The following is a 9,712-nucleotide window of genomic DNA, read 5'->3' as shown; positions in this document are numbered from 1 at the left end:
CCTGGGGGGCGGGGAGGGGCTTGCTGCAGACTGCAAGCTCCCCGAGGGCAAGGTGCGGGAGGCATGGGGATTAGACTGGCCACGGGGATCGAGACCCCATCTCCTAGTCTTCCCTTTCCAGTCCCACCCTACCCTATCCAGTTCCCTAGTCTCAGGGCTGTTGGGTCTTCCCTTCTCCCTCCCCCTCCCCAAGTCACAAGTTTTCTCTTTGGGGCTTGTTGCTGCAGTCCGTGCTCCAGTACCGAGTACCTGGCTGGGCCCGGGGCACGCAGAGGGGCCGTAGCCCCACTGTGTGTGGGAGCCATGAGGATCCTGGCTAACAAGACAAGGTGTGTGGGTGTCGTGGAGGGCGGGACGTGTGTGTGGAGAGCGGGCAGGGGAAGGGCCCAGCGGTGGACGGGGCCAAGCGGTGCTGGCTTGGAGACTGAGCCCCTCCCCAGGCACCTGGCTCCCAGACCACCTGGCTAAAGGGTACGGTGGGATGCCTGGCGCAGGCGGGAGCCGCAGCCAGCCGTAGTGCTTGGGCCGAGGAGGCAGAGGGAACGGCAGCCAGCGAAGGCGGCTGCCTCTTGTCCATTCTAGCTCTTCTCTCGTAAAACGGCAGAGCAGACCCCCCACCCCACTGTGGGGTCCGATGGCGCCCTCTGGCCTCGGACTAGCTGAGGGTGGGAGCTGGGGTGTATGTGTATGTGTGTGTGTGTGTGTGTGTGTGTGTGTGTGTGGAGGGAGGTGCCTGCCTCCCTCCTCCTCCCCAAGAGAAGCCGGCAGACAGGGCCAGGCGGCAGCAGCAGGACAGCAGAGCTGAAATAAATCTGAGCTGGTGTGGAATGAGGGGGGATAAATATCCTCTCCCGTGATGTGATCTTTCCAGCGGCTATTAATAGGTCTCCGGGGAGGGGGAGGCTGTGGGGGAAGCGGGCTGGAGCTTAAAGGGCCCGCAGCCTAGGCTGCAGGAATCCTTGGCTTCGAGCAGCGCTCCAGTCTGCCTGACATGCCGCTCCCCTCCCCCTCCTGCTCCTGCCTGCCTCCGGCCTGCCGGCCCACCCTCCTCTGGCCTGCCCCTCTGGCTCTGGGGAGCTGTGGGGACCACTGGGTGTCATTCTCGGCTATGCATTTCCTCACGTTCCCTGGGGAATGGGGCTGGGGCATGAGCAGTGACTCACTGTCCAGTGGCCTTTCTCCGATGGTGTGGGGACACGTGGGAATTGAGGTTTGGGACCTTGAGGGGAGTCTGAAGGAAGCAAACCCGAGAAGAGAGGGTGCTTAGTACCGGTCAGGTGCTAGAGGAGAGGGATTGCCCAGGAGTCCTACAGTTTGATGGATATTGGGGGCGAGAGGTGGGAAGGCCTCTGCCGACTCAAGACCCTGGTTTTAGTTTGAATTGGGGTGGGGGCACAGGGGAAGTTGCTCCATCGTTACCCTCCAGAGTGTCAGAGAGCACCCGGTCTTGTCCAGTAGGGAATAGCAAGTGGTCTTGAGATGCCATCCAGCGGCCCCTGCTAGGTGAGACAAGATGGGGTGGTTAAAGTCCAGGCAGGGCCAGCCCCTAGAAGGCTTAACTTCTCACGTCTCTCCTACCTTCTCCCAGGTTACCCCACCCCAGGAGGAGAGAAGCTCCAGGGAGCCCGCCGCTGTCCCCCCGCGGCCACTGCCCCCCTGCCCCAGCCAAGCCAATGCACCCAGAAAATAAATTGACCAATCATGGCAAGACAGGGAATGGCGGGGCCCAATCCCAGCACCAGAATGTGAACCAAGGACCCACCTGCAACCTGGGCTCGAAGGGCGTGGGGGCGGGGAGCCATGGGGCCAAGGCCAACCAGATCTCACCTAGCAACTCAAGTCTGAAGAACCCCCAGGCAGGGGTGCCCCCCTTCAGCTCCCTCAAGGGCAAGGTGAAGCGGGAGCGGAGCGTGTCCGTGGACTCTGGAGAGCAACGGGAGGCTGGGACCCCCTCCCTGGATTCGGAGGCCAAAGGTACCCCATTTTCTTATCCCTGAGACCATAACATCTTCCACAGCCCAAGATGCAAACCAGCCAGGGGACCATCTCTGCCCTCCTTAGCTAATCTCCCATGTTCCTCTCCAGCGTTTATGCACTGGCACCTTTGTCTTAAGCCTCCTGCCACCCATGAAGGGCCACACAGAGAGATGGGGTTTCTGGACTCATTGCCCCTCAACATCCCACCACAGCCCCAGAGCGGGAGAGGGAGGTGCCCTGGGGTGAGGAGAAGACCCACACACCTCCCGGAGCTCCTGGTATCCCGGCTGGTGGGAGCCTTCTGGGAACTGGGGCTGGGGCCTGAAGAGACACAGTGGTCCCCCCTCCCCCCAAGCCCTAATTAGAACCAGTTGTGGTTGGGGATTATGCTGGGTTGGTGTTGGTGGGGGGGAAGGGGAGACAGGCAGCCAGGGATGAAGAGAAAAATCAGAAACAAATGGTGGTGTGGTGGGGGCCAAGGACTGGCAAAGTGCCCACCGTGGTCTGGAGTGAGGCATCTTGGAGAAGGGACCCAGGGTACGGGAGGACAGGGTCTCTGGGCACTCACGTTCTTACCCTTGCCTGCATCCTGCCTGGGCAGAGGTGGCCCCCCGGAGTAAGCGGCGGTGTGTACTGGAGCGGAAGCAGCCGTACAGTGGGGACGAATGGTGCTCCGGACCCGACAGCGAGGAGGACGACAAGCCCATTGGGGCCACCCACAGTGAGTGCCCATTTGATGCCTGGGTGCTGTAGCCCATGGTGCCCCTGGGGGTTGGTGCCCTGAGGATGCCTCCCTCCCTTCACCTAGGGCTTCAGGGGACTGAGACTGAGCAAGAAAGGGCAAGTGCCAGGAGCCCAGGTGCCTTCTCTGCTGTTTCACCTCTCACACTGTCTCTCCCTGTACCAGTGACAGCCCAGTCCTTCTAGGTGCTCAATGCCTGCCCATAGGAACTTAGCTGGGGTGGGTTCTCAGGTGGCCCCTTTCCTGGCCGCCACATCATACCTCTACCATGAATTCCTGGCCTATGCTGCCACCTACTGGTCAGCATAAGGAGGGTGGTGAAGGTCCAGCCTCTCTGAGCTGAAAGGTCGGCTCCCACCGGCAAATCTGTGCTCAGCCTGGGTATGAGCTGACACTTGGCCGTGTCTCTGGTGCTGTTTCTAACCTCTCATCAACTCGAAGCAAGTGGCTGGGGTTCATCACCAGCACGGGGAGTGGGCATGGGTAGATGCTCAGTCTCCTCATTCTTTTAGTGATCATTGTGTATCTGGGCGTTCCGTGAGTGATTGATTGTAGAGAATCAGAGGCAACTTTTGCCCTCAAAGCCTGTGCTCTAAAAGCTTACGTTTGTTTGCGGGGAGAGGGAGACAGTTTGAGTGCATAAGGAAGAAGCTAGAGAATGTTAAATTTTGTGAGTTTCTTGAAGCCAAAGAGAGAAAGAAAAACCAATATGCTCTATTGAATCTTTGTAACAGCCCCGGGAGTAGGTGTGATGAGGCCTGTTACAGTGGAGGAAGCAGTCAGCAGATGCTGGGTCAATGCAGAAGGCTGTGCAGCTGGCTGGGACTTGAGAGGCCATCTGGTGCCGGGTCCCCCTTGCCACCACGGGACTTGGCAGAACCCTTCAGTGGGGGAACTGCTTCCTGTATCAGGACTCCCCCCAACCTTGTCCCCCCAATTCACTTTTGTAACATTAGACTATACCACTGTAGGAGACACAGAGAGGTAGGAAAAAGACATTGTGAAGCTGTCATACCCAACAACTGTGATTATTTTAGCTGAGCTGCCATTTCATTCCGGAAGAGCTCTTAATGAAGGGGCAGGATGACATAGACCCTGACGGCCCAGACTCCACGATCAGTCTGCCTAGATTTGCATCCCGGGGGCTCCATTTATTATTTGTGTAAACTGGGGAAAGGACTTTAGTTTTCCATAAGAATCATCCTTACCTCCCAGGGTTGGTAGAGGAGTGAATGAGCTTGTACTATCATTGTACCAGAAGAAAGTTCCTTACTGTAATAAGCCCTCCCTGGCGTTTGTCCCCAGAAGCCTGTTGCATACTGAGTTTACACCTCCCTCTTCCGGGGCATTCCCATCCACTGAGGTCAGCCCTCATTTCCCCCTAAACTTCTGGCTGTGCTTTTCTGACAGGGCCATTGTGTGGTGGTCAGCCAGGCTTTTCCATAGGAGTCCGTTGCTGGGCCTGCCAGGCAGTGGACTTGTGTTATCTTTTTTTTTTTTTTTTTTTTTTTTTTTTTTTTTTTTTTTTTTTTTTGGTTTTTCTCCGGTACCGGGAACCTAACTCACGACCTTGCGCTTGCCAGGCAGGCGCTTTGCCGCTGAGCTAAATCCCCAGCCCCTTGGACTTGTGTTATCTGAGGGTGCTATTACTTACTATCTGCCTGCCAGGCGCTGTGACTTGTTCTTCTTGGCATGGGAATGGATCAGCCCTCTCACCTAGACTCATTGATGACCAGCTGTGCGTCTTTTCTAGGCCAGGACTGAGTGAGAACCAAGTTTGTGACCATGGAACAAACCTTCTCTTAGTGCGGAGGGTGGCTGGTCTATTCTGGGAGTGTTCCCAGTATGTCAGCCTGGGATATTGTGAAATATATATTTGGTTTTGTCCTGTTTCCTGGCATTCAACTCCTGAAATCCTTGGAATCTTCAAAGTGATAAGTGTCTTGTATGCTAATGTGTTGACTGGTGGCTGGCAGCTCTTATGGAGCTTCTGGATGGGACTGGTTCCTGGAAAGAGCAAGGCAGGAATGCAGGGTTGGGACTTCAAGTCTTGCCTCACCCCTAATTTCTGGGGAAGGGAGAAGGACTAAAGGTTGAGTTGATCACATATGGCCAATGATTTGATCAGTTATACTTAATGAGGTCTCAAAAAAAAAAAAAAAAAAAAAGACAACCAAAAAGAGTGGCTTTGAGGAGTTTCCAGATAGTCAAATGTGTGGAGTTTCCTAGTGGGCGGAGTGCCCAAGGAGGACACGGAAGCCCCGAACCCTTTCCCACTTGCCCGTCCTTCTGCAGCTCTTCCCGTGTGCCCTTCGTAAGCTCCTTTATGACAAGCTGGTAATTGACAGTGTTTCCTGGGTGCTATGAGCTGTTCTAGCAAGTGAGTAGAATCCAGGAGCGGATCCTGGGAGTCCTGACTTGCAGGTCATTCACAGATAAAACAACCTGGGGCTGTGATCCTCATGGGGAGGCAGTGATTGGGCCTTAGTCCTTAACCTATGAGATCAGGCACTTTCTCCAGCAGATAACATCACAGATAAATTGGAGGCCACTCAACTGGTGTTCCCTGCTGCAGAACTGTTTGATTGGTTCCTGGAGGGGAGAAATCCCCACATACTTGTTGGTGGCCACAGGTCACAGACATCTGTGTTAGTAGGGTAACACCTGTAACCCCAGCACTCGGAGAAAGCCTGAAGACCCTGGGTTCGGTCCCTAGTACTGGAAAAACAAGACAAAACAAAACAAAACACCAGGCATGGTGGCACGCATCTGTAATCCCAGCACTCTGGGAGACTCAGGCAGGAGGATTACCATGAGTTCGAGGCCAGCCTGGGCTACAAAGTGAGTTCAAGTTCAGCCTGAACAACATAGTGAGGGCTTGTCTCAAAAAAACAAAACAAACAAACTCCAAGAAGTCTTCTGTGTTGATTGTTGTGTGACAGCCCATAAAAAACTTTTTTTCTATGTAGACTTTCTAATTCCACGATGATGGTGATGACAACGATGACAGTGATGATGGTACTAGGGAACTGAATCCAGGGAGGACAGAGCTACAGCCCTAGGCCTGTTTGTACTATTTGGAGGAGGGCTGGCCTTAAACTTGCGCCTTAGTCTCAAGTACCTGGGATTACAGGTGCACACCACCTTGCCCACCTTCTCTTCCTCCCTTTTGTTTTAGATTGATTTTTTTTTTTACTTTGGGACATAGGAAATATATTTCTTTGATCTGCCTCCTGTGCAGGGCAAGGAGCCAGCATTTCCATTTTGTAGATGAAGAAATGGAGGCTGAGAGAGATGTGTCTTATTCATAAAATCACAGAGTCAGTTGGTGGTGGAGTTAGGATGAAAAACCACTCATTGCATGAACCACCAGTTTGTGCAGCCTCTTTGTCCTCTCCCTGCCAGGGTCTCTAGACTCTGTTCGCATGGACACACACAGGCCTTAGCAGGAAGGGCCGGGGCAGAGCCAAGCAGGCTTTGTGTGGCCACTGTGGGTTCAAATCCTGCTTCTGCACTGACTTCCTGTGTAAATGTAGGTGAGCTGCCTTGCCTCTGTGATGTGTTCCTCCAGGGTATACTGATTACACACACTCACACCTACAAATATCCCAGACACGCCAGGCATGTGGGAGCCGTCGTGAGGACTGCACTTTTGCTCCTGTCCTCCCTACTGGCCATCACTCTTGCCATTCTGGGCAAAGACTGGGCTGGGGCAACTCAGTGTGAAAACCGGACTGGTGCCCTCACCAGACTGCGGCAACAGATGGGCTGTGGGCACTGCCTCTGCGGCAGTGAGCACCTCTGGGCGGGTGCCCACTGATGCCCTTGCGTCTGGGCTGCTCACCCTCTTTCCCTCTCCTTTCTCTTTCTGCAGATTGTAATGTAGCAGACCCAGCTATGGCGGCCCCACAGCTGGGTCCCGGCCAAACTGCCCAACTGCCCCTCAGTGAGAGCAGCGCACCAGGCCCCCCGCATGGGCCTCCACCAGGGCTTCGGCCCGATGGCCCCGGGGCCGGGGCCGGAGGTGTCCCCGGAAAGCCTCCCTCGCAGTTTGTGTATGTCTTCACCACCCACCTGGCCAACACGTAAGTGAGAGGCCAGGTCACTCTGCCCAGTGCCCCTCGGGGGTGACTATGAGCAGGGCACGGGGCGGGGTGGGTGAGGCTGGGGGCTCCTTCCTGCCCACCTCTCTGAGCTGTCCATGCCTGATTCTCTGGCGCAGGGCTGCGGATGCAGTGCTGCAGGGCCGGGCAGACTCCATCCTCGCCTATCACCAGCAGAATGTGCCCCGGGCCAAGCTGGACCAGGTGAGTATGGTGGCCCATTGGCTCTGAGATGGGTTGGGAAGTCCCCTTAGCAGTCTCATGCTCTCTGCCTTTGTCTTCCTGCAGGCTCCCAAAGTGCCACCCACCCCAGAACCGCTACCCCTGAGCACACCATCAGCAGGCACCCCGCAGTCCCAGCCACCTCCACTGCCACCACCGCCACCCCCTGCCCCTGGCAGCGCCCCCCCTGCACTACCCTCCGAGGGGCCTCCTGAGGACACCAGTCAGGACCTGGCCCCCAACTCGGTGGGCGCTGCCAGCACAGGTGGTGGGACTGGGGGCACCCACCCTAACACCCCGACGGCTGCCACTGCTAACAACCCTCTGCCTCCTGGAGGAGACCCTGGCAATGCCCCTGGCCCTGCACTGCTGGGGGAAGCCACCCCCACAGGAAATGGGCAGCGCAGCCTGGTGGGCTCCGAGGGCCTGTCCAAAGAGCAGCTGGAACATCGGGAGCGGTCCCTGCAGACTCTGCGAGACATTGAACGGCTGCTGCTCCGCAGCGGGGAGACGGAGCCTTTCCTCAAAGGGCCCCCTGGAGGAGCAGGTGAGGGGGGCCCCCCAGCACAAGCTCCTCCTGCCCCTCAGCAGTCTCCCGCGGCCCCTTCCAGTGGGCTGAAGAAGTATGAGGAGCCCTTGCAGTCCATGATTTCACAGACACAGAGCCTAGGGGGGCCCCCACTGGAGCATGAAGTGCCTGGGCACCCCCCCGGTGGGGACATGGGGCAGCAGATGAACATGATGATGCAAAGGCTGGGCCAGGACAGCCTGACGCCCGAGCAGGTGGCCTGGCGCAAGCTGCAGGAGGAGTACTACGAGGAGAAGCGCCGGAAGGAGGAACAGATTGGGCTGCATGGGGGCCGCCCTCTGCAGGACATGATGGGCATGGGTGGCATGATGGTGAGGGGGCCCCCGCCTCCCTACCACAGCAAGCCTGGGGATCAGTGGCCACCCGGAATGGGCGCACAGCTTCGGGGGCCCATGGATGTCCAGGATCCCATGCAGCTCCGGGGTGGACCTCCCTTCCCTGGCCCCCGCTTCCCAGGCAACCAGATGCAACGGGTACCTGGGTTTGGGGGCATGCAGAGTATGCCAATGGAGGTGCCCATGAATGCCATGCAGAGGCCTGTGAGGCCAGGCATGGGCTGGACGGAAGACTTGCCTCCCATGGGGGGACCTGGCAATTTTGCTCAGAATGCCGTGCCCTACCCAGGTGGGCAGGGTGAGGCAGAGCGATTCATAACCCCTCGGGTCCGGGAGGAGCTGCTGCGACACCAGCTGCTAGAGAAGCGATCAATGGGCATGCAGCGCCCCCTGGGCATGGCAGGCAGTGGCATGGGGCAGAGCATGGACATGGAGCGCATGATGCAGGCACACCGGCAGATGGATCCCACCATGTTCCCCGGGCAGATGGCTGGTGGTGAAGGCCTGACGGGCACTCCCATGGGCATGGAGTTCGGTGGTGGCCGGGGCCTCCTGAGCCCTCCCATGGGGCAGTCGGGGCTGCGGGAGGTGGACCCACCCATGGGGCCAGGCAACCTCAACATGAACATGAATGTGAACATGAACATGAACATGAACCTGAATGTGCAGATGACCCCGCAGCAGCAGATGCTGATGTCGCAGAAGATGCGGGGCCCGGGAGACTTGATGGGACCCCAGGGCCTCAGTCCTGAGGAGATGGCCCGGGTTCGGGCCCAGAACAGCAGCGGCATGATGGGTGGCCCACAGAAGATGCTTATGCCTTCTCAGTTTCCCAGCCAGGGCCAGCAGAGCTTCTCTGGGGCACAGGGACCCTACCAAGCCATGCCTCAGGATATGGGCAATGCCCAAGACATGTTCAGCCCTGAGCAGGGCTCGATGCCCATGGGTACTGTGGGCACCACCCGACTCAGCCACATGCCTCTGCCGGCTGCATCTAATCCTCCTGGGTCTGTGCATTCAGCCCCCAGCCGGGGGCTGGGTAGACGGCCTTCAGACCTCACCATCAGTATTAATCAGATGGGCTCGCCGGGCATGGGGCACCTGAAGTCGCCCACCCTTAGCCAGGTGCAGTCACCCCTGGTCACCTCACCTTCTGCCAACCTCAAGTCGCCCCAGACTCCCTCGCAGATGGTGCCCTTGCCTTCTGCCAACCCTCCAGGACCTCTCAAGTCACCCCAGGTTCTCAGCTCCTCTCTCAACGTCCGCTCACCCACTGGCTCACCCAGCAGGCTCAAGTCTCCCTCCATGGCGGTGCCTTCTCCAGGCTGGGTTGCCTCACCCAAGACAGCCATGCCCAGCCCGGGGGTCTCCCAGAATAAGCAGCCGCCTCTCAACATGAACTCTTCCTCCAGCCTGGGCAACATGGAGCAGGGTGAGTCAGCTGGGTGGGTGTGTGGGTGCTGGGCCTGTGGTGGGTGCCTCTGTGGTGGGTAGGCCTGTGCTGGGGCAGGGGCAGGCGGCTGGGTGGGGCTTTCTTAAGGGTTCAAGCGGGTGAGTGTGTGGCACTGCGTCCTGCACTTGGGACTTGGGATCTCCCCTCTGCCTGTGGGCACGAGACTAGGAATGGCTTGAAGATGGGCGAGGTGTGGTGAACATGGGGGAGGGCTGTGTTCTGAGGGATGTGGGTGCTCCTGGAGGAGTCAGTTGGAGATCTGGGGGGCTGACCTCTTCCTAAACACCCCGG

The 9,712-nt window shown here is 57.8% G+C and overlaps 1 protein-coding gene across 7 annotated transcripts in view; it reads left to right on the top strand.

Moving 5' to 3' along the window:
* The window catches only part of Bcl9l (B-cell CLL/lymphoma 9-like), a 29,070-nt gene that overhangs the window by 15,282 nt on the left and 4,076 nt on the right, over positions 1-9,712 (top strand). For 4 of the 7 annotated variants that reach the window (XM_005378281.2, XM_005378280.2, XM_013511110.1 and 1 more), the window contains 5 exons: positions 1,589-1,974; positions 2,579-2,698; positions 6,594-6,804; positions 6,942-7,026; positions 7,111-9,400. In XM_005378281.2, the coding sequence (XP_005378338.1) occupies positions 1,674-1,974; positions 2,579-2,698; positions 6,594-6,804; positions 6,942-7,026; positions 7,111-9,400 (3,007 nt within the window). In that variant the 5' untranslated portion in view covers positions 1,589-1,673. Of the gene's footprint in view, positions 1-227; positions 330-1,588; positions 1,975-2,578; positions 2,699-6,593; positions 6,805-6,941; positions 7,027-7,110; positions 9,401-9,712 lie in introns of all 7 variants that reach the window. The other 3 variants (XM_005378278.2, XM_005378276.2, XM_005378277.2) reach the window with 1 other exon arrangement.

This window comes from Chinchilla lanigera, unplaced genomic scaffold (assembly GCF_000276665.1).
Source record: "Chinchilla lanigera isolate Chin_1 unplaced genomic scaffold, ChiLan1.0 scaffold00011, whole genome shotgun sequence".
Lineage (NCBI taxonomy): Eukaryota > Metazoa > Chordata > Mammalia > Rodentia > Chinchillidae > Chinchilla > Chinchilla lanigera.
Note: the sequence above shows the minus strand (reverse complement) of the source record. Positions and strands in the feature narration are given on the sequence as shown.